The sequence below is a fragment of the Typopeltis vanoorti genome, chromosome 15, assembly GCF_054136105.1.
Source record: "Typopeltis vanoorti isolate ZY-2024b chromosome 15, IOZ_Tvanoo_1.0, whole genome shotgun sequence".
NCBI classification, from domain to species: Eukaryota; Metazoa; Arthropoda; class Arachnida; order Uropygi; family Thelyphonidae; genus Typopeltis; species Typopeltis vanoorti.
Window position 1 is genome coordinate 80,277,623 of NC_143563.1, and position 24,547 is coordinate 80,302,169.

The 24,547-nt window shown below is 36.6% G+C and overlaps 1 protein-coding gene across 1 annotated transcript in view; it reads right to left on the reverse strand.

Moving 5' to 3' along the window:
* The window catches only part of nsl1 (non-specific lethal 1), a 187,728-nt gene that overhangs the window by 108,688 nt on the left and 54,493 nt on the right, over positions 1-24,547 (reverse strand). The window contains exon 2 of the mRNA XM_090404984.1: positions 12,112-12,860. Coding sequence (XP_090261110.1) covers positions 12,112-12,860 — 749 coding nt within the window. The remainder of the gene's footprint in view (positions 1-12,111; positions 12,861-24,547) is intronic.

The window sequence follows — 24,547 nt, forward strand, 5'->3', positions numbered from 1 at the left end:
TTCTTCTGCAAACTGGGTCTTTTCTCACAAATTTTTTTGTCTAGTCTGGTTAAAGGATAGGAATAATATTCCCCGGTTATTGTTTTACCCTTTTGAAGATAATTAATAAACAAAATGCCTTTAGCATCCCAAAACTCCGATACCATGACCTTCCCTGCTGATGGAACCGACTTTGTCTTCTTTGCCACAGAACAACCGGCTTCCTTCTGTTAACTGTTTTGACTGTTGTTTCGATTCTGGCATGTAATGATGAATCCAAGTCTCATCCACAGTAATAAATCGATGCACAAAATCAGTTTTATTCTTGTTAAAAATGCTCCAAGCACTGTTCAGAGATTTTCATGCAAGTGTGTTTTTGATCTGCTGTGAGCAAGCACAGCACCCATCTTGCACAAAGCTTTTCATTTGCAATTCTTCATGCAAAATATATCCTACTCGTTCATCAATTTCACACACTTTGACTCGCCGGTCATCCAATACCATATTGTGCACTTGATCAATGATTTCTGGTGTTGTTACACTTTTTGGACATCCTTCACGTGGATCATCTTCAAGGCTGCTACGACCACATTTAAACTCAGCAGCCCATTTCTTAATTGTCAAAAATGAAAGATAAGAGTGCCCATAAACTTTTATGAACTTCAAATGAATTTCTTTTGCAATTAAACCTTCTTTTACAAAGAATTTTATAACCACACAATACTCAATTCAATCAAGACAAAACTTTTACTTCAGACAGCTGTATAAAACAAACTACTTGATAGAATGACGCAATTTCACATGGATGCTTATGACAGATCTAGCAACTTAGAAAAAAAAAAAAAAATCTTGCAAATAGTGTTGCCATCTATGATCAAGGCTGAGAACTTTTCAGACCACCCTTGTAGGTTAACATATTCATATTAAAGTTTGCCTTCTACTAATGAGAAAAGGGAGCTTCATATTTCAACTGCTCAAGTCCTAGGTTCAAACCCTGTGTAAGATGTGAAGCATCTTTATATCATACTTCTGTATGAAAATGTTTCACCTTTTCATCCCCCACCCCCCCCCCCCCCCACCCCCCCCCCCCCCCACCCCCCCCCCCCCCCACCCCCCCCCCCCCCCACCCCCCCCCCCCCCCACCCCCCCCCCCCCCCACCCCCCCCCCCCCCCACCCCCCCCCCCCCCCACCCCCCCCCCCCCCCACCCCCCCCCCCCCCCACCCCCCCCCCCCCCCACCCCCCCCCCCCCCCACCCCCCCCCCCCCCCACCCCCCCCCCCCCCCACCCCCCCCCCCCCCCACCCCCCCCCCCCCCCACCCCCCCCCCCCCCCACCCCCCCCCCCCCCCACCCCCCCCCCCCCCCACCCCCCCCCCCCCCCACCCCCCCCCCCCCCCACCCCCCCCCCCCCCCACCCCCCCCCCCCCCCACCCCCCCCCCCCCCCACCCCCCCCCCCCCCCACCCCCCCCCCCCCCCACCCCCCCCCCCCCCCACCCCCCCCCCCCCCCACCCCCCCCCCCCCCCACCCCCCCCCCCCCCCACCCCCCCCCCCCCACCAAGCATTTGCCACACACCTAGACCCTCCCATTGGACTGCTACACAGTAAAGCGCATCACTCCAAATCACACATTTCCAGTTGTCCACTTTACACCACTGCAGGAGATGCTTAGCATTCACAGGAGAAATGTTTGGTTTATTGGCAGCTGCTCGATCGTGAAACCCCATTCCTCTTAACTCTCTTTACTTGGTTGGTTTTCTCATATTCTTTCACAAGAATATAATTTCTTGGGAAGTTGAATCTAATTTGCAACAGAATAAAAAAAAAAAAAATTTCAACATCTATCCATAATCCAGAGTATTTTAATAATAAGGTTGTATACCTTTTTAGTACTTGTATATGGAAAATATATGACCTCTGCATTAATTCAACCTTGAAAATCTCTTCTGGATCTGGCTCCCACCAATGAGACCTCAATAAAGGTGAAACCAATCTGGGTAGTGACCCTTCTCATAATGCATAGCATTATACATGTTTGAAAGGGTGTGTTTTGCATTATGCAATATGAATTCATTAGCTTCTATATATAAGTAGCCTAGCCGTGAATGTATTTTATGTGCACTGTTCGGTTATGCTTGGATAAAGGATAAAACAATATAATTTCTTGGCAAGTTTAATTTAATCTAATTTGCAATCAAGTGAAAAATCTTTCCCCAATTAAAAAGAATGTTATGGAATTTTAACTTTCACACCTTAAAACCTTACATTGGTTTATATATCACCATATGGGAAACATTTCTCTGAACATTTAAGAAAAGAGTTAAGCATAAAATATGAAACTTACACTGCTACTCGAACAATTTTATCATGCTTACGTAAGTTCAATCTGCACACAATGTGTTATCCTACATATGTCAAAACAATAACATATTTCCTGTCAAACAGATAACATCTACAGCTCAATTGTTGCTAAAAGTCAAAGTACGTGATTCTTCTGCTCAATCACATTTTATGGCAATGGAAGCATTCATTAAAATCAGAATGAAAATTCTGCTTAATTACTATTTCTCACATTCTGGTAGCAAGGCTTATATATTGATTATTCATAAGGGATAACTATCTGAGACAGCATGTAATTGAAAATACTAGGGGTTTGAGAGTGCTTGACCTGGTAATAGCATCTGAGAATTTGACTGTAATGAACATGACCATGTTGCCACCTATTGGTGAGAGTCATCATAAGGGCTTGACCTGGGAGGTGGCTAAAGGTGTGGAATTTTCGATTAAGACAGAGTATATGTGGAATTACCGTGCCGGCAAGTATGACAAGCTTAGGAGATTGCTTGGTTCAATGCCATGGCATGTAAAACTGCAAGGGCTGGATGTCGATAGGGCATGGGAAGTGGTCAAGGAGCATTTACAGGAGGTTATGGCTGATTGTATACCTAGGGTCCGAATAGTAAAACAAGTAGGGGTTAAATGGATGAATAACACCATTAAGCTTGAGCTGCAAAAAAATAAACAACTGTGGAGGGAATTTAAAGAAAGGGATGACCTGCAGGCACACGAATGGTATAAAGTGCAGGCCAGAAGGGTAACGAGTGTGGTTAAAAAAGCAAAGGCGGATGATGAAAGGAAACTAGCTATGCAAGCTAAAGAGAATCCCAAACAGTTCTTTCAATATAGTGCAAGTAAAAAAAAAACTGTACAAGGCAGAATGATTTTAATGAATGCCGATGGCAAAGAGGTCACTGAATCAGTCGATATAGTTACTGAGTGAGCACTTTGTAAGAGTATATCATCCAGGTGGTGACACTGTAAGAATGAAGGAACCATTATTTTATTCGGGAATTGTGATGAAGTGGAGGTGAATAGTCTATTACAGAACCTTAATGTGAATACATCTGTGGGATTGGATGGTATACCGGCACGGGTCTTACGTGAAGCGGCTAAAGAATTATCAGTGCCCTTGACCATGTTTAATCTCAGTCTCGGGTCTGGTTTAGTCCCGAATGGTGTGGAAAGAAGGGAAAATAGTTCCACTGCATAAAGGATCCAAGACTACTGTTGCAAATTACCAACCGATCAGCATATCAGGAGTCATTGTCAAGGTCTTGGAGAAAGTAGTCAAGGGAAAAATACAGGAATGGATTGATGAAAATGAGATACTGTACCGGGGTCAGCATAGCTTTATGAAGGGTAGATCGTGCCTCAGTAACTTGCTCAAGTTTTATAACACAGTGATGGCTGAACCGGATAAGGGTAATGCGTTTACAGTGATACCGCTGAACCTGGCTAAGGCCTTTGACAGGATACCACATGGAATTGTAATCCGTAAACTGCAACATATGGGAATGGATATAAAGTTGGTGAGATGGATAGGTGGGTGGTTGATGGAGAGATATCAGAGAGTAGTTTATTCAGGAGTAGAATCCAAAACATGGCCTGCGACTAGTGGTGTGCCGCAGGGTTCTGTTCTTGTACCACTGCTGTTTAACTTGTTCATTAACAATATAGGGAAGGAGCTAAGAGGAACAGTTCATTTGTTCGCTGATGGTGCAAAGTTGGGTAGGGCAATAGTGAATGCAGAAGATGTCAAAATCTTGCAGGATGATTTGGATAGATTGGAGCTCTGGGCTAAGGAGAATGGATGTCAATTTAATGTGACAAAATGTAAGGTTATGTATTGGGGTGAAAAGATTAGCAGCAATATACCACATTGGTGGAACTGTACTCCAGGAGATTGATGAGACCAGGGACTTGGGAGTGTTGGTGGATAAGGAGATGAAGTTTAGGGGACACATTGCAAAAGTAGCTAAATCAGCTCATCAACTCAGTTGTTGAAAAACACTTTGACGAGCAGAGACAAGCAAGTTATTGTCCCTCTGTACCGAGCTTTGATAAGACCTCATCTCGACTACTGTGCCTAGATTTGGTCACCTAGGTTTCTTTTTGATGGGGAGGAGGTTGAGAGGATCCAGAGACGAGTGACCAAGATGATAGCAGGTCTATGGAATGAACCTTATGCAAACAGGTTGAAGATCTGTAGGTTGCAGAAATTGGTTGATAGGCAGAAAAGGGGAGATAATATGATTGAGACATTCAAATTGCTGAAGGGTTTCTATAGGATGAATTCAGAGGATATTTTTGAGATCAGGACTGGTGGTGGGAGAACTAGGGGACATCTATGGAAGCTGGGCAAGAGTGTGGTTAGCAAGGGTGTTAGAGCTGGGTTCTTTACTTTTAGAGTGGTAAATGAGTGGAATAAGCTGCTAGAGTCTGTTGTGGGTGCTATGATAGTGACGAGTTCGAGGCAAGGTATGATAGATACTGTGAGAATGTCGAATAGTTGTGTGGACATGATGTTTAGGGCCTCCCTTGATGAGTCTAAGGACTCCCTGAAGTTGCCCGTAATAATAATAATAATACTTAAGTTACAAGGTACATATTTTTCACATGTTTGTCATGTGATCTTTCAGATAACTTCTACTACACCAGTCCATGTAACAATTAGACATTAAAATAGCAAAACACATAACAAATAGTTTTTATCAAGCATTCTCTGTTGGCCAAGCTGAAAACTGATCCACAGATCAAAGTCCATGCAGGAATCATTTTCAAGTAGCTAATGTTTGAAATTAAAATATGAAAAGAAAATACAATTAATGTAATAAAATATCAACTAATAATCAAAATTAATTCTAGTTTTTAGTTTCCAGCCTGTTACTGATACTGCATCTGTCTATTAATCCGGCAAAAAAAGAAAAATGCAGTGCAAAATGGTGGAGATAAGAATATGAATGAAAATCAGAGTAAGGATCAGGGAAATAGGGATGATCAGAACAAAGAGATAAGTTCACTATAGCAGAGAGAGTAAAGAGTGATTGTCTTTATGGGATGGCCTCAAAGAGTGGAAAATTGTTATGCTTATTATACTAATGTATGCAGTATCAGAAATGGAGTGGCTGAGTTTGTAGCACTGATTGAATCAGTATGCCAGGGATAACTGGCATAAGTGAAACTTGGTTGATTGAGGATGATAATACTGTCAGGACTTTAAATGGTAGGATATAGAATTTTTTGCAAGGATAGGGAGATGAAGAGAGTATTGTTAATGGTAGCAGAGGAACTGTGTCATTTCAAAGTGGAAAACAGTAGTAAGTGTGAAGATTTTGAAGCTATTTGGTGTGAAGTTGAGATCAACAGAGTAGTATATCTAATAGGATGCTGTTATAGACCAGGGAATATGGAGAGTACTGATTGTGAAATGTTTAGACAAATTAGTTGAGCAAGTAAAAGGAAGATTATCCTAATAGGAGTAATTACAGGAATGTGGACTGAAAAGAAGAGATAGTGTACAAGGAAGATTAACTGGTGGCCAGAAAAGTGACAAGCATGATTAAAAATGAAAAAAAGTAGAATATGAGAGGAGATTGGCCAGTCAGGTCAAAGCTAATCCAAGGGATTTTTTTTTTTTTGTTAAGTGGCAAGCAAGATATAAAAATAATTATGACAGGTTGACACTGGTGGATAGTATGGTAGCAGAGTAACCACAGCATACAATATAGTGGAATGGATGATGCTATGCAACATGTAGAAGGGAAGCAAGGACTAAGGTGAAAGAATCAGGTGTATCAAGTGTTGCTTGGGTTAGATGTTAATAATGCTTTAGGAATGGATGATATATCCACATGTATTTTTAAAGAATGTGCAAAAGATTTAGCCATGCCCTTGACCTGGTTATTTAATGACAGTCTTACGGTGGACAAAGTTCCTAAGGAGAAGAAAGAAGGCAAAATAATCTCTCTCCACAAACATGGGTTGAGAACAGAAGTTTCCAATTATAGACTGGTATGTATATCTGTAGTTGTGATCAGAGTGTTGAAAAATTGATTTGAAGTAGAATACAGGATTAGGATGATGGACATACGATTCTCTAATGAAAGATTCTTTACGATGATCAGCATGAGTTTGTAAAGGGCAGGTCTTGTTTTAGCAATCTGCTTATGTTTTATGATAAGGCATAAGGTGATGAATGTGTTGGATAAGGAATCATATACAATGATATTCTTGGACTTCGCAAAAGCATTTGTTAGATTACCAACTGAAGTTGGTGAACAAACTGCAGAGAAAAGGAATAGATAGTATACTGGTAAGATAGCTCAGAGATTGGCTCTCTGAATGATACCAGCAAGTTGTGTATGATGAAGCATTGTCTCAGAAAAGGAAAGTGACCAGTGGCATACCTCAGGATTCTGTTCTTGGGTCCCTACTATTGAACTTATTTGTTAATGATATTTCATGTGGATTGACTGGGGATCTTCAAATGTTTGCTGATGATGAAAAGTTAGGTAGAATTATCAGGCGTAGTGCTGATGTTAAAGAATTAACATCAGCACTACTCCTAATTTGAACAGACTTTTAAGCTTAGACAAATCAGTGGGAGTTGCAGTTTTAATATTAATAAATGGATGGTGTTACACTTTTGGATAAAGAAATAAGATAACTACTGTACTGTTGAAGCTGTACTCAGGAAGTGGAGAGATCTGGGATGTTGGAGTGATGGTAGACAGTGGGCACATCGCAAGTGCTGCAAAGACTGTACATCGTATTATTATTATTATGTGACACTTCCAGGGAGTCCAAAGACTCATCAAGGGAGAGTGTGGCAACAGCACCGAATGATTGAACTCCTTCCAACTACTAACCACACTCAAACTTCATTAACTTTTTGTGTGAGCCATTAGTAGCAGAGGATCTACCAATCTCTGTTAAAAATTACACTGACATATAGGGATAAGGAGTTGGTAGTGACTTTACATAAGGCATTGGTCAGACCACATATGGACTACTGTGCTCAGATTTGGTTATCTAGTTTTCATTGTGATGTGGAAACAATAGAGACAGTCAAAAAGCAAACAACCAAAGTGATATCAGTACTCTGGAGTGTTGGCTATGTTTGAGAGAATGTGGATTACTGAGGTTGGTGGATAGAGACCTTCATAGGAGGAGGAATAGGTGGATAGTAGGAGGTTGGTGGATAGAGACCTTCACGTTAGTTAAGGGATTCTATCAGAAGAAATGATAAAAAGAATGGATGTTAAGATGGGAAGAAGATAGGCCATCCCTGGGTAGTTGTATAAAGATGTGGTGAAGGAGGGTGTGGGGAGCAGATTTTTTATGTTGGAGAGTTGTTAGTGAGTGGAATGCACTGGCGGAGTGCATTGTGAGTGCAGGTAATGTAAATAACTTCAAAGCTCATTATGAAAGACATGTTACTGGTTGAGTGGACCTCATACAATGAGTCTGTTGACTCCATAGAGGTTAATGAAATAATAATAAATGCAGTTAAAATAATGACAGACATGAATTAAGGAAGAATGGACAGGAAAAGTAATGAACTACAGTACTAAAGAAAATATAGCACATTTTTAAAATCAGTACAACTGAAAAGTCGAAAAACCAGTACTGCTCAAAAGTTGGCAATTTTAAAACTCCATCATTTAAAAACAATTTGCACAAAAACAAAGCTGAGTGTCATGCTAATACTACTATAGTCAATTCTAGGAAGAGCAAGGATTCAATCATGTTGAATTCTGTAGGTTTTTCTGTCTGTTTTTTTTTTTTTTTTTACCATCATTTTCAGATATGTCCTTTTCAGGACATAACAGGATACAATATATTAAATTACTGCTTTCCTGTATGAATGCGAAAATTCATTTTCCAGAGTGTTTGTCGTCAAAGAGGAAAATACACCAGACTGTTCACTTTAATATTTTTCATTTTATTTTATTTTTTTTTTGCTTATTCAGTTTATATATTGTACAAAACTCTTCACGTTCTAATATTATGGATATAAGACTAGTCAGCTCCACTGCCAAGTGAATGCTCAGTTCAAAAGCAGATGTACAATTGGACTAAACAAGCCTCAAGTTGATCTCGCCAAAATGCACAAAAAACTAAATTTGGAACATTCTTTAAACTTCCACTTCATTCCTTTTGTTCAGTAATGAATGCAAATTCCATGGATTTTCCTTTTAATGCATATACTCCTAAAAGAAAATAAAGATAAAGGAGTAAAACAAGCTCCTCTTTTAAGATTTATACAATGAAAAAAAAAAAAAAAAAAAAAGGGGGGGGCCCATCTTATGACCTTTTTTCTTGACCACTAGTATTAATAAATTAAAGACTTAATTCGGTATGTTAGTCAAGTAAATAATTGTTTAATATCCAACATGTTTCACTGACTAATATCTCTCAGCATTTTCAGGGATACACTGGTAAGCAATGGAAAGTAACAAAAACTAGGAAACTAACCGACAATTCTAAAAATTATATAAAGTTATCATTGTGTGTGATACAATATGCGTGTTGCAAGTACAACGTTTTATTTGTTAAGATTTTTATTGTAATTTTCATGAAAGTTCATTTCTTTTTGGTTAAATGATCTAATTAGAGTTTTCCATATATCTGGTAGGATTAAGCCTTGATTCTTATTTAAGTTACCTGTTGAATGGGCGACTGTAGCAGCTTCTTTGAATGTTCTGGAATGGTAGTTCTCTTCTATGTAGGGCATATGACTCATATCCCATTCAATATTATGGTTGGTAGAGGCGAAGTGGGAAGAAAGGCCTGATATATCTTGTCTGTTATATCAGGCCTTTCTTCTATGTAAGGCCTATGTGAAAGAACACATAGGCCTTAAATAGCCTATGTGTTCTTTCTTTCTTGTTTCAAAACTTCTAGATGTCTGTCCAATGTAATTGATGCTGCATGAACAGGATATGCTGTAAACTGCAGAGTATTTGTAGAAAGGGATCTTATAAACTTTTGAATGGTCTCAGTAGGTTTGAAGGTTACTCTGATATTATATGGTTTTAGAAGAGCTAATTTTTTGGATATGGTACTAACAAATGGAATTGTTATAGAGCTGATGTATTGGGTTTCATCTTGTTGTCTTTGTGGATTCATTAAAGAGAATCTTGTTGATGAGTATTGTAGGGTAGCCATTAAGGGATAGATCTCTGAATATTTTCTTCTTGTATTTCCTCTTGAATAATTCTTCTTGTAAGTTGCCAGGGTCTGTGGTACACTGTATAGCTCTTTTTTTTTAAGCTTATGGATAATGCTGAGTTTATGGGATATGTGGTGAGATGAGTCGAAATGGAGGTAGCCAGTGTTGGTAGGTTTTCTATATACCGACAAGTTGATGCTATTGTCAATTTGTTTCTTAATAAGGACGTCTAGGAATGGAAGTTTATTATCTTTTTCTAGTTCAATGTGAACTTGATAGTGTTGTGGAAGAAACTGATTTTGTTTAGATAATCCATTAGTTCTTCCTTTGATGAAGGTGCCGTCAACATACCTAAACCATGTGGTTGGTTTAGGGGTAATTTGGGATAAAATTTGAGTTTCCAAATTTTCTAAGAATAGGTCAGCAAGAAGGATAGAGAGAGGGCTACCCATGGCTAATCCAGTAAGTTGTTTATAGTAGGTTTTTTGCCATGTAAAATAATTCGAAGTTAAACCATGCTTGAACAACTTGGTGATGTTTGGCGGGAACAAGTTTTCTAAGATGTCGATGACTTCTGAAACTGGAATATTTGTGAATAGAGATGTGACATCTAGGCTAGCCATAATATTATCTTCAGAGATACGGGTGTTTTTTAATTTCTCCAAGAAATGTTGAGAGTTCTTGATATAAGAATCCGTGTCGTGAATGTGTTCTTGTAACATTTTGGCTAGATATTTTGATAGTTTGAAAAGTAGGGGAATGGATACCATCTACTATTGGATATAGTGGTATGCCTTCTTTATGGATTTTGGGAACACCATATAGTCTTGGAGTTAACAGATGCATAGATTTTAGTTTTTTGATCAAGTCCACAGGCCAGTTGGTCATATCACTTAATAGTTCATTGGTATCAAGATGGTTTTTGTGAGTAGGATCTGTGTTAAGAACATCACAGACAGATGTGTCTGATAATAGATTATTGATCTTTTCTTCATATTCCTTAGTATTTAAGATGACAGTGTTGTTGTCCTTGTCTGCTCTCAGTATAATGATTTCTTTGTTGTTCTTTAATTTGAGTACTACTTTTCTTTCCATAGTGCTAGAGTTGGTGTGAGAATATCTAAAGGATTAAGCTGCTTTTTAATCGTAGGTCATTGGCTATTATGTATGGAAATAATGAGAAGGCTTTCTCTAAGTTGCAGATAAAGTCCATTTTTGGAATAGTAGTTGGTTTTAAGGCGAAATTGAATCCTTTTTTGAGAATAGAAATTTCTGGTTTTGTTAAGATGTGATTAGATTGGTTCACAATGACTTGGTTGTCTGGTAGGGAAGGTTTAGAGTTGATGTGATTATCATATAGTGCGTTAATTTTTTTAATTTGTGTCTTTTTACTTTGATTGAAAGTTTCTGTATATAACTTTTGTGAATGGCTACCCTACAAGCCTCATCAACAAGATTCTCTTTAATGACATACCACAAAGACAATGAGATGAAACCCAATACATCAGCTCTATAACGATTCCATTTGTTAGTACCATATCCAAAAAATTAGCTTTTCTTCTAAAACCATATAATATCAGAGTAACCTTCAAACCTATTGAGACCATTCAAAAGTTTATAAGATCACCGAAAGATAGCCATCCTTTCTACAAATACTCTGGAGTTTATAGCATACCTTGTTCTTGCGGTATTAATTACATCGGACAGACATCTAGAAGTTTTGAAACAAGAAAGAAAGAACACATAGGCTATGTAAGGAATAACAGACAAGATATATCAGGCCTTTCTTCCCGCTTCGCCCCTACCAACCATAATATTGAATGGGATAAGAGTCATATGCCCTACATAGAAGAGAACTACCATTCCAGAACATTCAAAGAAGCTGCTACAGTCGCCTGTTCAACAGGTAACATAAATAAGAATCAAAGCCTAATCCTACCAGCTATATGGAAAACTCTAATTAGATCATTTAACCAAAAAGAAATGAACTTTCATGAAAATTACAATAAAAATCTTAACAAATAAAACGTTGTACTTGCAACACGCGTATTGTATCACACACAGTAATAACTTTATATAATTTTTAGAATTGTCTGTTAGTTTCCTAGTTTTTGTTACTTTCCATTGCTTACCAGTGTATCCCTGAAAATGCTGAGAGAGATATTAGTCAGTGAAACATGTCGGATATTAAACAATTATTTACTTGACTAACATAATATACCCCCGAATTAAGTCTTTAATTTATTAAAAGCCCATCTGTAATATCTGTAACTATTTCCAGTTAAAGGGAACGCCATTTTGTGGGAAAAAAAAAAAAAATTATTAAAAGTAAAATAATAATAATAGAGTACTTAAAAACAAAATTTTGGTTTTTCAGACTTTTCCCCTACCAGTCATGTAACTATCTCTGTACATTTTAGCTCCTTAGCTCCATTAAGAAATGAATAGATAGTTTGATCTGATATTCAGCCAATCATATTTTCACTCACTCAGCAGCTTTTTTTTTTTTTTTTTTTAATTACAGATAAAGTACCCACTAGGGGTATATTATGTAATTAACAATTACACTAAACAGCATGCATATGATACACTATAAAAAACAAGAAAATTTAAACTTACCATGCTCAAAAGATAACACAGGATGTAAACATGGATCCAAAAGTGCTATCCTTTCAAGAAGAGGCATGACTTCTGGATCCAGAGATTGAATGTTGTTGTAACGTCCTCCACATAAAGCACAAGGAAGCATTTCTGACTGACAGCTGCAGTTACACCGAACTGTAGATAACCTAGCAGCTTTGCGACTCACTAAGTGCAAACCCATTGTCCTCAAAAGCTTTCGTTTCCTGAAATTTTTCAACGGCCGCGTCCTACTAACATGCATACACCTTCCACTTATACCAGGAGAAATTTCAGTACTAGTGCTATCCCCAACTTGTTTTGAATTGCAGTCCAAATAGCAATCAGTAGTTGATGCAATCCCTCTGACAGCATGGTAACCATTACTTGTGACAGAACCTCGCTCCAGGTAGCCATTTGCAATTTTGGGCGGGTGTTTTGTAATGAGGGAAGATCCTGCAGTACCATGAAGGTTTAGGGTGTCTACACTTGTCAGTAAGGACGGTTCACTCAGCCTTTCTAGACTGCATGGTGTCTTAACTTCTTTGGCACCAGAAAAAAAATCAGTTTCTTCTAAAGGAACAGAATCATCCAGCACAAGTGGGCTTTTGGAAGCCCTTAACTGACGATATATTTCATTCTGCTGTCTTATACGATATTCAAGGTCAGACACCTGAGCCTGTAACCAAGTCCATCTACTAGCAACTGCTACACGATCTAATGCCCACTTCCAAGCAGCTCTCCTATGACTAAAAATAAAATAAAATAAATGCACATTTATTTATTTACTAATATAAAAAAAATTTATAATTAAATAGAAACAATACTTCTTTACATGTCTAAATTATTCATGCAATGGATTAATTAATTCATATTAAAAATAATTTCAATTATTCTTATATGTTTGGCTTAAATATCTTACACATTTATTAAATTACCTTGTAAGGAATAGGTTTCACAACTAACTTGTATAATACACCTCTGCTAACAGTGCAAAGTAAATGTGCACAATAAGAGAAAAAGAAAATGATTTAAGTGGAATACCTGTTTAAAAAATATAAATAAAACTGATATTTGCATGATTGCAGTAATAAAACAAATACTATAACCTTGTATCATAACTAATTCTGACACTAATTGAAACCAGTAACACATTTGCAGTTAATACACAATTTTAAAATGACATTCAATGGCAAATCCAACCTACAGCCATCCAGAATATATTGATAGGTCAGTTTAAAAACATTACTTATACAAAGTCCAGCCTATCAAAAACATGAGAATAGAGCCTCAAGTATTAAATAAGAACAACTGACATGCCACTGAATTATTGGCTATATTTTTATTTTTCTCCTTATTTCTATCACATCAATCTATTGGCAAGCAAAGCAATGGAATTTTCTAATATGAAATTGAATAAATCTAAGACAAGATTTAACACACTTTTTATTATACATAGTGATCTATATTATCCAACCTTCAAATAACAAATCTTGTTAATCAATTTTCAACTGAGTTAGCATGGCAAACAGCTTGTAGAACTGTACTACTATGTAACCTTATATTCAGTTCAAAGTACCTTGAGTTAAGTGATCAACAATCGTCATGATATGATGAGGTAATTGAGAGTTCACTATATATTATAAAATTTTGATTACTATAATAAAAGAGCCATGGGCATTTAGCATTTTATATATTTATGAACTATTTTTGGCTTTTTTCAAAAATAAGTGCATTTTTTTAAATACACATATGCATGTTTATTGTAATATTAACTCAAATTTCAGTCATCAGAACATTAGAATTATGACTAAGCAGAAAGTTAGTAGAAATATCTATCCTAAGGCCCTTTTCCAATTAATACTTGCATAAAATGAAAGCTACTGAAATTTACTAAATAAAACTCAGAAATTTTACCTTGTTATTACAGCCACACTGATTTGTAACAAATCAATGTGTGATACTGATTGTTCATCCACTACAAAACAGAATTTTTCAAAATCAGTTAATTTATCTTGAAAATTAATGAACAAAATGTAATTTATAGAATTCAGCAAAGGAAAAATTCATAAAAATATAAATATTCCCAATCTGAATAGCAACCAATCTAACTGGATAAAGCAAGTAAATTCCTATAAATTAGTTATTACTATAAAACTTTTTTTTAATAGCAAAATGAAAAATTTATCTGTTGACATCATTTTTCAAAAAGAAAATTCATTTCATCATATCTTTCTCTTAACATGCTAGGTTCAATCAGATGTTTCATCCATAATCTGACTTTATAGACACCTAATTAATTAATACTATAACACGGGTGGCCTGATTTGTCAGCCTAGTGGGATAAAAGATTATTTCATGTGGAGGTGGCATGATTTTTCCTTCCTCTTTTGAAGAGGATAACCATAGTACCTGCATGAAACCAGCTAACACCTTCAGCTGAAAAGCTCTTATAAAAGTTCTTTCCATTACTAAAAGCAATACCTTACTATTACAGCAACCAACATGGAGTCAACACTCATCATTACTGAGCTACAGAGGCCCTGTTGATTTTATAATGCTACAAAATATTTAATTTTCGCTTTCAATCCTACCTGCTACCTGAGCATCGTGGAAGAGCAATGGAGGCAATGTATGTCGGTAATGTGACCTACCAGAAGGATCCAGCCTGATACGAAAAGGCCACATCGATCAGGTTGGAAACCCATTCAGATGATGTAAAATGAAATGTTTAAAAGAAGCACACTACCCAGAAAGTTTTCACAGAAAGAACAAAGGAAATGACAAACAGAACTGAAGAATTATTATTAGAGCAACCACCATGGATTCAATACTCATCACAGGAGTTCTCACTCAAAACATTCAATGTATGTTCTACTGGTAATACATTCCATTCATCCACCATTCTCCCCATAAAAAAATCCACTCCTCACTCCACCTTGACAGAACTTTGACAAATGGCCTACTGTTCTACCCTTTTTTTCTTTTAATTCCCTCTGTATTTAACCCAGTAAGTTTAATGACAAAACAAGAAAAAGAAATGTGTGTATAAAATAAATATTTAGTGGGACAGAAAAGAAATCAAGTATTTTAAAACAAGTTGAGTAATGATGATATCTGAATATTTTCAATATTATATAAAAGAATGAAAATATGTATTAGAAAGGATATTGAGAATAAAAAGAAAACATTCTAAATGCAACCAAATATAATATAATGCCTATAATCCTGAGGAAGGAGAACAAATTTAAGACTTGTATAAAGCATTATGAAAAAATGAAAATAACATTGATTGAACTGACAGTACTGGATGGAGACTTAAATGAAAGAAATCTAAACGATGTGATAAAAAGAATAAACTTGATCAGTTTCAACGAAATGAGAAATTCAAATAGAATCAATGAGAATTCAAGTTCATAGAGGTAACCAAATTGGAATAAATATTGTACTCCCCCTCTTATCTGCGGTCAAACCCTGATCCGAAAATATTAAATGGAAAATTCTAGAACTAAACAATTTATAATTACATAGGATAAGTGGATATTAGATCCAACATTATTTCAAAGCCAAATGTTTGTAGAAATTATGAAACAATAAATTACATGATAACCACAGTAATTAACTTTTTTCATTAAAGTTATGAGGGCTCAATGCAAGACTGCTCACTGTAGTGCTGCTATGATAAGAAGTACACTGAAATGTAAGGATAAAAAGATGGTTGAGCCTTTGTATAAAGCACTGGTCAGCCAACATAATGACTACTGTGCCTAAATTTGGTCTCGTTTTCATTGTAATGTTGAAACACCAGAGGATCAAGAGAGAAATGGCCAAGTAATATCAGGATCCTGGAATGATGGCTATGAAGAGCAGTTTATGCAATGTAAGTTGCTGAGTTTGATGGAGAGGAGAAAAGAGGTGATATGATAGACCTTTCAGATTTCAGTTTGATATTCCTTTTAAAAGAGCAGAAACATTATAAAAGAGTGGAAGTGGACATTATTATTATCATTGTACGGATGCTTTCATCAAGTGCAAAGACATCGTGGAAGACTCAAACTATCCACTCACTCTATCATACCTCTCCTTGAACACATTAAAAGACAAAGCACTCACAACTGACACTAGCAACACATTCACAACTCTCCAAGCAAAAAATCTAGTCCTCACACCCCTAATCACCACACCTATATTCAACTTCCAGGGATGACCCCCTTGTTCTGGTCCTTCCAGCTAAGTGTGAAACATTTCCTCTGCATCAATCTTATAAAATTCTTTAAGCAACTTAAATGTTTCCATCATATCCCCTCTTTTACTCCTATCAACCAATTTCTGCAATCCACACACCCTCAATTCTGTCTTCATAGGGAACATTCCACAGATCACTTGCCATCTTGGTCACTTGCCTCTGAATCTTCTCTACCACTTTCTCATCCCCAAGAAATCCAGGAGACCAGAGTTGAACACAGTAATCTAGCTGTGGACGTATCAAGGTCTTATAAACAGGAATAACACCTTCTTTATCTCTACTTGTGTGTTCTACAATAGCCAAGTAATCTTATGGGCTATCTTAGCAACCTTAGCAATATGTCCTCTAAACTTGAACTCTGTCTACCACTACTCCTAAACCTTTAGCTTCCTCTATTTCGTGGAGCACATTGCCATCAATGTGATACACAGCTCCCAAAATGCATAAATTTACATTTCTCCACACTGAACTGACACCATTATCTTTTGTCCATACTGACAGCTTATTTAAAATCACCACGCAAGCTCTCCACATCCCCTTAACTATTACTCTACCTAATTTTACATCACCAGCAAGCAACTGAATATTTATTCCTGCAGAATTTCAAGGTTAAGAAGTTCAATATAGTTATTCTGGTTTTGTGACCCACATGTTTATTAAAGAAAACTGTTTTTAAAACTAAACCAGTACTAAAAACATCCGACAAGTTTCGTTAGTCATAAGACTAACATCTTCAGGGGTAAAGATGACTAACAGTTTAAAGCACAAACTATAAGAAATTATGAAATTTCTTATAGTTTAAGATGTTGCAAGGTATTTCATACCTTGCAACATTATCATCTTATGAAATGCACAATCATTACCCTTCGCTCACAATGCCAATTTATTTAAAACATGATGAAGGATATCTACATCACTAACATCTCCAGTTTTGTATCATCAGCAAACTGAATATCCCCCCACCTCAAAAAAATCTTTTCTTATAACATTGGTATACAATGATATAAGAAAAGATTTTAACCACAATACTTTAACCACCACTACCTATCTGTCATAACACCGCCAATTCTCTTGAACACGGGCAACATGTCATTCGGTCCCATCTTCTATGGCGGGCAGATGCCATTGTAAAAGTTAGGTTCTGTCTTAGTAATATATAGGCAATTATCTTTTTACACCTCCTTGTTTTACACAATTTTGAAATAACATGGTTTAGAAAACAAAAGCAATTCTATTTTTACATGGTACATTTTGATTTTACATGGTTCAACTGGCACTTATTTTTAAAATTTCTGTTAGAATTCAGCTCTGTTAAAAATTCCATTATAATTATCATTTCCTTGAACGTTATATTTGAACTTAAACATGAATTTTGGGGAACCCCTTTGATGTTTTAAATATTAGAGATTATAAAGAACGCCAAGTAGAACTTATGTAGGACTATTATTTTGCAGCCATGTTTCAGGAGATTGTATATAAATTATTATTATTACCCCAAGACCCCATGGAATCAGACTCATCTAGGTCCTTTTTATCATACCGTGCCTTTAAACACACTCAAATTCTCTGCAGACACCACACTCTCAAGCAAGGCATTCCAATCATTCACAACTCTGCATGCAAAAACCTGCTTCTCACTCCCCTGCTCATTAATTGATCCCCAACACCGCGGACAATGAAGGGTGTGGATTTTAACACGTTACCAGTGCACTAGAAGGCAAACAAAAAAGGTTGGGTTACAAAAGAAATTTTTAATGAATAGTTCCATCAATGTTTTGTTCCAGAAGTTAAATGCTATTTGATGGGGGAAAAAATCTGGACTTTAAAGTTTTATTGATTATAGACAATGCGCCTGACAATCCTGTTTTAGAATGCCCGAATGTGGAATTTTGTTTTCTGCCACCTAATACAACATCCTTAATACAACCACTAAACCAGAGTGTCATTGCTAACTTCAAAACTCACTACATAAGAAGAACATTCCAATAGATTTTGGATAAACTAGATAAGGATAATGGAAATGACTTCTATTTGGATTTATTGATCAAGTATTTTTTTAGAACAACTATGTTATACCAACTAGTTTCACCAACTGAGGCTGTTGGCATCTTCAAGGTACATAACTGATCAAGGCACTTAAAGCTAAAAACTGTTACAGACTATAAATCAACCGATTCCAATTATATTTGACAAAACATAACACGTACAATACATGCGTGTAACTGGTGAAACTAGTTGGTATAACAATAAATACTTGATCAATAAATCCAAATAGAAGTCATTTCCATAATTTTCGTGGTCAAGAAAATAACGTTCTAATATAGATAAGGATAATTTACTGACAGATGTGTGGAAAAAATTTTCTATTTTAGATTGCACCAAACTTTCTAAGTTAGTGATATCAGAAATGAAACCAACTTTAAATGCATGCTGGAAAGCTACTTGGCCAGAAGGTGTGAATAAGTAAAACCCTGTACCTTTGCATACAATTGAATATCCCAATATCATCAGATTAGCACATACAGTTGGCAGAGAACAATTTGATGATTTTTCGTCTGCAGATATTGAAGAATTGATGGTTGACAAGGCTGTTAGTAATGACGAAATAACAGAAGCTGTCCTTGAGAATCTCGATGAAAAAGAAAAAAGTGATGATGAAGAGGTTCCACTCACTGCAAGATTAATTAAAGAAAGGTTTCAAATGTCTAGTAAACTGTAAAGTCATTTTCTTACACATGATCCAAATACTGAACAAGCTGAACAGTTTAAACGTGAACTGAAGTCACGTATGGTATGATATGAAGAATTATACAAAGATCTAGTCAAAACAGGACCTCAACAATTAATTACAGAGTTCATGGTTAAAAAAACCCCAAAATTATTGGAAATTAGTGCTAATTTAGTTCCTTTTACTGAAGAAAATGTTTTGCCATTGCAGTGCGAACAGGACAGCCAAAGTGCTTCAGGTGATGGAAGTGATTTAATTCCAGTTTCACACAAAAGAATGCGGCTACTGTAAGAAAGTGACAGCGAATAAAATTTAACTAATAACCACATGCGGGGTGTGTATTTGGACCTTTTCAAATTTCTGTTTTATTAGTGACACACTACTTTCTTTAAGATACATATGTATATCTTTAAATAAGTATTTATAATAAAAAATATTCCACTAAAATTAATGGAATATTTTTTCGTATCGGAATACTTGTTCGTATCGGGTTTTCACATCTGGAATCATTCTTTTATTTTTTCATGTGCACTGTATTCTCTTTTACATGATTTTTTTTTGGAATCAATCTACTGCATAAATGGAGAATTGGGTGTACTTACATTTTATAATAGTAACAGCAGAATTATTATTATTAGACTCTCCATGGAGTCAGAAGACTCATCATGAGAGGTTCACTCAACTGACGACATATTCATCATATAGAATCTTAAAATTCTTAACACTCCTTGCATTAACAACACATTCTGGTAATGTGCTCCATTCACTGACAATTCTCCATGTAAAAAATCAACTCCTCACACCACTCTTTACCACACTTTTACATAACTTCCAGGGATGGGCCTCTCGTTCTTCCCCTCTCACCTTCCACTCTTTTTATAATCTCCTCTGGATTAATCTGATAAAATCCTCTCACTAACTTAAATGTCTTGATCATGTCACCTCTCTTCCTCCTATCCACCAAACTCTGCAATCCACATTTGTTCAACCTCGCTCCATAGCCAGCATTTCAAAGTTCCAATATTGTCTTAGTCACTTGCCTCTGGACCCTCTCCAATGTCTCCACATCACAGTGAAAACCAGGTGACCAGATCTGAGCACAACAGTCAAAGTGTAGCCTGACCAGTGCCTTATACAGTGGTACAACTACTTCCTTATCCCTACATGTTAGAGTACTTCTTATCAGGCCCAGCTGGTGGTGTGTGCGAAGTGTGCAATATACACAGGTGCTGCAGAAGAAAAGGCACCTAAAAGATGTCAAAAAATATGAGATAAGAGTTTAAACGAATGGTACATATAATTATGAATGTAAGTCGTCTTCCGTTCGGGCCCCTTTAGATCTTACCGGAAACGAACAAATACATTCTGAAATTGTACCCTGGACCCGATTATATCACTGTAATTTTTGATTAAAATTTACGAAAATATACCTAAAATAGTTCTTTATTTTTTGATGTATCATGAATCAACTTATGATTAATTGTTGAGTTCCGTATCCTAATTTTAATTGGATCGGATGCATGTGGTCCGGCCCTAAAAGTTGGCTTACTACTGTAACTCATTCTTCTCGACATTCGAGCCTGTTAGGGTGGCGTCAGCGACACAAAATAATCAATGAATCGGATTTATAACAACCTTGAAGAACTCTTTGCAAATTCACTGATTGCATTGAGAATACTATTGACTTTGCTCGTTTCAGTTGCTAAGGGAGAGAGAACATTTTCTAAATTACAATTAACAAAGAACTACCTGCGATCAAGCATGAGTCGAGAAAAACTAAATGGTTTGGTGCTAATTTCAATAAAAAATAATATTGCTCAGTCTATCAACATTGATGTACTGTGACAGGATTTCGCTAAAATGAAAGCCAGACGAGTCCCTTTTAGCAAAATGTAAAGAATATTTGAATAAATCTCTTAACTTTATGTTACTATTTTATATTATTTTGAAAATTTATATAACTTGAAAAAATTTGTATAAGCAGGCCTAATCAGTAGGTAACATTATACTGTAAAGTGGTTTTCATTTCCTGTTCATTTTATTCACACTTTATTCAAAAAAAACTTTTTTGGAAAGGCACCGAACATTAATCGCACACACAAGAAAAATACTATGCGCCGGTCCTGCTTCTAGCAGTACGAGGTGTAGCCTTTGCAACACCAGCAATATGCCCTCTAAACTTCAGTCCACTGTCAACTATCACTCCCAACATCTCTAATCTCATCCACTTCCTGCAGTATGGCACCATCGATATAGTAACAGCCTTATATTTCTGCACTCCAAAATGTAACACCTTGCACTTATTGATGTTAAAACTACAACCCCACGCTTTTGTTCAAGTAAAAAGTCTATTCAAATCTTTCTGAACATCAGCAGTGCTACTTATACTGATCAACTCAGCAACTATTTCTTTTGCTTCTGTCGCCTTCCTACCATCAGCACTGATTAAAGTCATTCTCCCTCTTACTTACTAAATAATGGAAAAAACTCTTCTGGATTTACTTAGGCCTTTCTTACCATACAAGTCACATCTTATTGCTTGCACTTTGTACTGCTCATAGATATGCTGATTACCTTTTTCTTTACACTTCCTCGGCGATTTTTTTTTCTTTTTTTTGCAGCTCTTGCATTATATCTCAAATCATTCACTTAACCCCCACTTAGCTTATCCTCCTGACTTTAGGAATGAATTCTGATACTGCTTCTCTCAAACAATCCATGATCACTTTCCATGCACTACTGACTTTCTTTCCTTGGAGTTTCTCAGGCTATGGCAATGCTCCAAGATGTTTCTTCAGTCTGTCACAATTGATCAGCTTTATAGTTCAACAAACTCTTTGTTGACAGAGAATTCCACATGTGCAGCAACTTCCTAGAACAAGGTTGCATAATTGCTCTTCCAAATTGGAGACAGAGCATCTATCTTGGTTATGGATACATCTTCAGATGCTATTAGCAGATACAACACTCACAAATGCCTGGATATGCTGTTTCAGGTAATTATCCCTTAATAACTGTATAAATTTAATTTCCATCTTGCCAGGCCTCCTTTCCTCCCTCCAATCTATGTCCCCATAGTTGAAGCCCCAATAATAATTGCTTAGCTTGCACTCATTGTTCTACTCTGGTGATGTGTGGCATCCATATCATTCTGTGGATCCCTGGTCTATAGCAGCAACCAATAATATAGTTTGTCTTATATGGCCCTAATTTCCACCAGGTAGTCTCAAATAAGCCATATCTCCCAGACCTAAAAGTCTCTAATTTCCAATTTTGCTGGCTGGAGTTCTTTAGCTATCATCAACAATACCCAGCTCCTGTCCTATTCCCTCTATCCTCCCTGAAAATACAATACCCTTTATATCCCATCATTTTCTGTCAGCCAGGTCTCATTGATGACTATAATTTTTGGCCAAGTCAAGCCAACCAATGCCAAAAATTCCTTTCCTTTATTTCTAATACTCTAGCAATCGTGTGCATGCATTTCAACATATCCCTGGACCCACAGTTACCTTTGTGTATGGTCATTATCAACCTAATCAAGATTTGAAACCTGTGAAACTGCAGTCAGTATTGCATAATCATTTCTGTACATACACACTCATTTATCTCAGGGGTGGCTGAACCCACACTTGGCTGCACTCCTCCCCCCTTCTCTTTCCCATAATACTTCTAATTTCCCTAATTTTGCTCTTTTAACTTTTCAATAAACAACCAAAACCATCAAATGCAGTCTATCAGGACTACACAAGTCCTTTCGTCCACCAAATTCACTCCCTACATCTATAATCTGCACACAAATCCTCTTGCACAATCTTCTCAATTGACCCATCCACAACCATGGCCCTTTTCAATTCAGTGCCATCATACCAAGGCAGCAGACTCACAATATTTATTTTCTCACTTCTTTCCTCTACAAACTGACAGATTCACAACATCCTTGATCTGAATGCCTTGAAGAGAAAAAAAGAAAGTCAAAATTAGAGGAATTTTCCTCTAATTACATTAATCTTACCTGTTCCAGGTAAGATTAATGCAAGTATACCTGAGAAGAGGCTAAGAAAAATCGTGGAAGAGAAACTTGTGAAAGAACAGTCTGGGGTCAGAGATTAACAGAATTAAGTTTTAAAACATCTCGATTAAGCATGATCACGAAATAAAATAAATATTATATCTGTGATGACTACTGAAGAGATTGTAAACAGAAGAACTTAAACCTGTAAAGATTACTATCTGCGAGCATCTCTGTCTGAACGAGATGACTGATCTCGAACTTTCAGAATAGACAGGTGCAAAATCGAAATGCTATTCTCTGCACAGAAGAGGTGCTATTAAACCAGATAGTTACTCCCTTCCCTATCATTTTCTTTAAGTTTCATAGTGAGAGAGAGAGAGAGAGAAAAAGAGCCTGTACAGTATAGGTTAGTACAAACCTGCTAAACAATATAGCAAACACATGTGGCAACTAAATAGTGTATAGTAGTGCATACTACTTATCCCCTTGATTATCTTCCTCTGAAAATTGATTGCATAGTCTAATTACTGAAGCTGAAAGATAACCTTCCTTGTAATTCTAATTTCGATTTCCAACTAGCTCCTCTTCTCTTAATTCACCAAGGTGGAAGAAAATTAGTGAAGACCAATATGAATTCTACAGCAGAATTCACAAACCTTACTTGCCTCTGGACACAGGCAATGGAAAGATGTGGAGAATCTTGTGGTCAACCACATTTCCAAGGTATTTGAGTGTGCAATCATGCTTTTGTTTCAAAAGGTCCCATTTTATGGTCTCCACCTTTTGTGAGTGAACTGCCGACTTCTTCTCTGGTCATTCACTGTGTGTCATAGTGGATGGTTCCCTCTCATTTGATTTTTCATCACTGCTGGTATATCCCAAGGCAATGTACTTTCACCTATACTCTTTCTCCTATTCAACAACAAACAGTCTTATCTCACTAATGCCTAATCCTATTCATAGCTGTGCTAATCACAGTACACCCATTTTCTGTCATTCAAACTTCAAGATCTTATATGGCCAAAACAACCTTAAACACTGATCTTCTAGCCATTCTCAAGGTGAGGTGAGGATAATTTAATAAATTGTAATATACCCAAACACAATCCTGCATTATTTCTCAGAAGAAAGACTATGCTTCACCTCTCTCTCACTTTTGATAACTGTTCAACCAACCAAGATCAGTTTCTCTTCTTGGGCTACTTTCACATCAAGTCTAGCCTTTTCAGCCTCCAAAATGCTTTGTATTTTTTTTTTTTTTTTTTTTCATTCTAAGCATTACTTCTCTGCTCTACTCCTAATACTTCATAAATCTCAAATCTGCCTAAATACTGTTCTCACATTTGAATGGTACACCTAAAACCTCCCTCAGAATGTTTGGTTGTATTAAGAAAGCTAGTTCCTTAACAAATGACCCCACCATCCCTTATAACCTGTTGCTATGTTT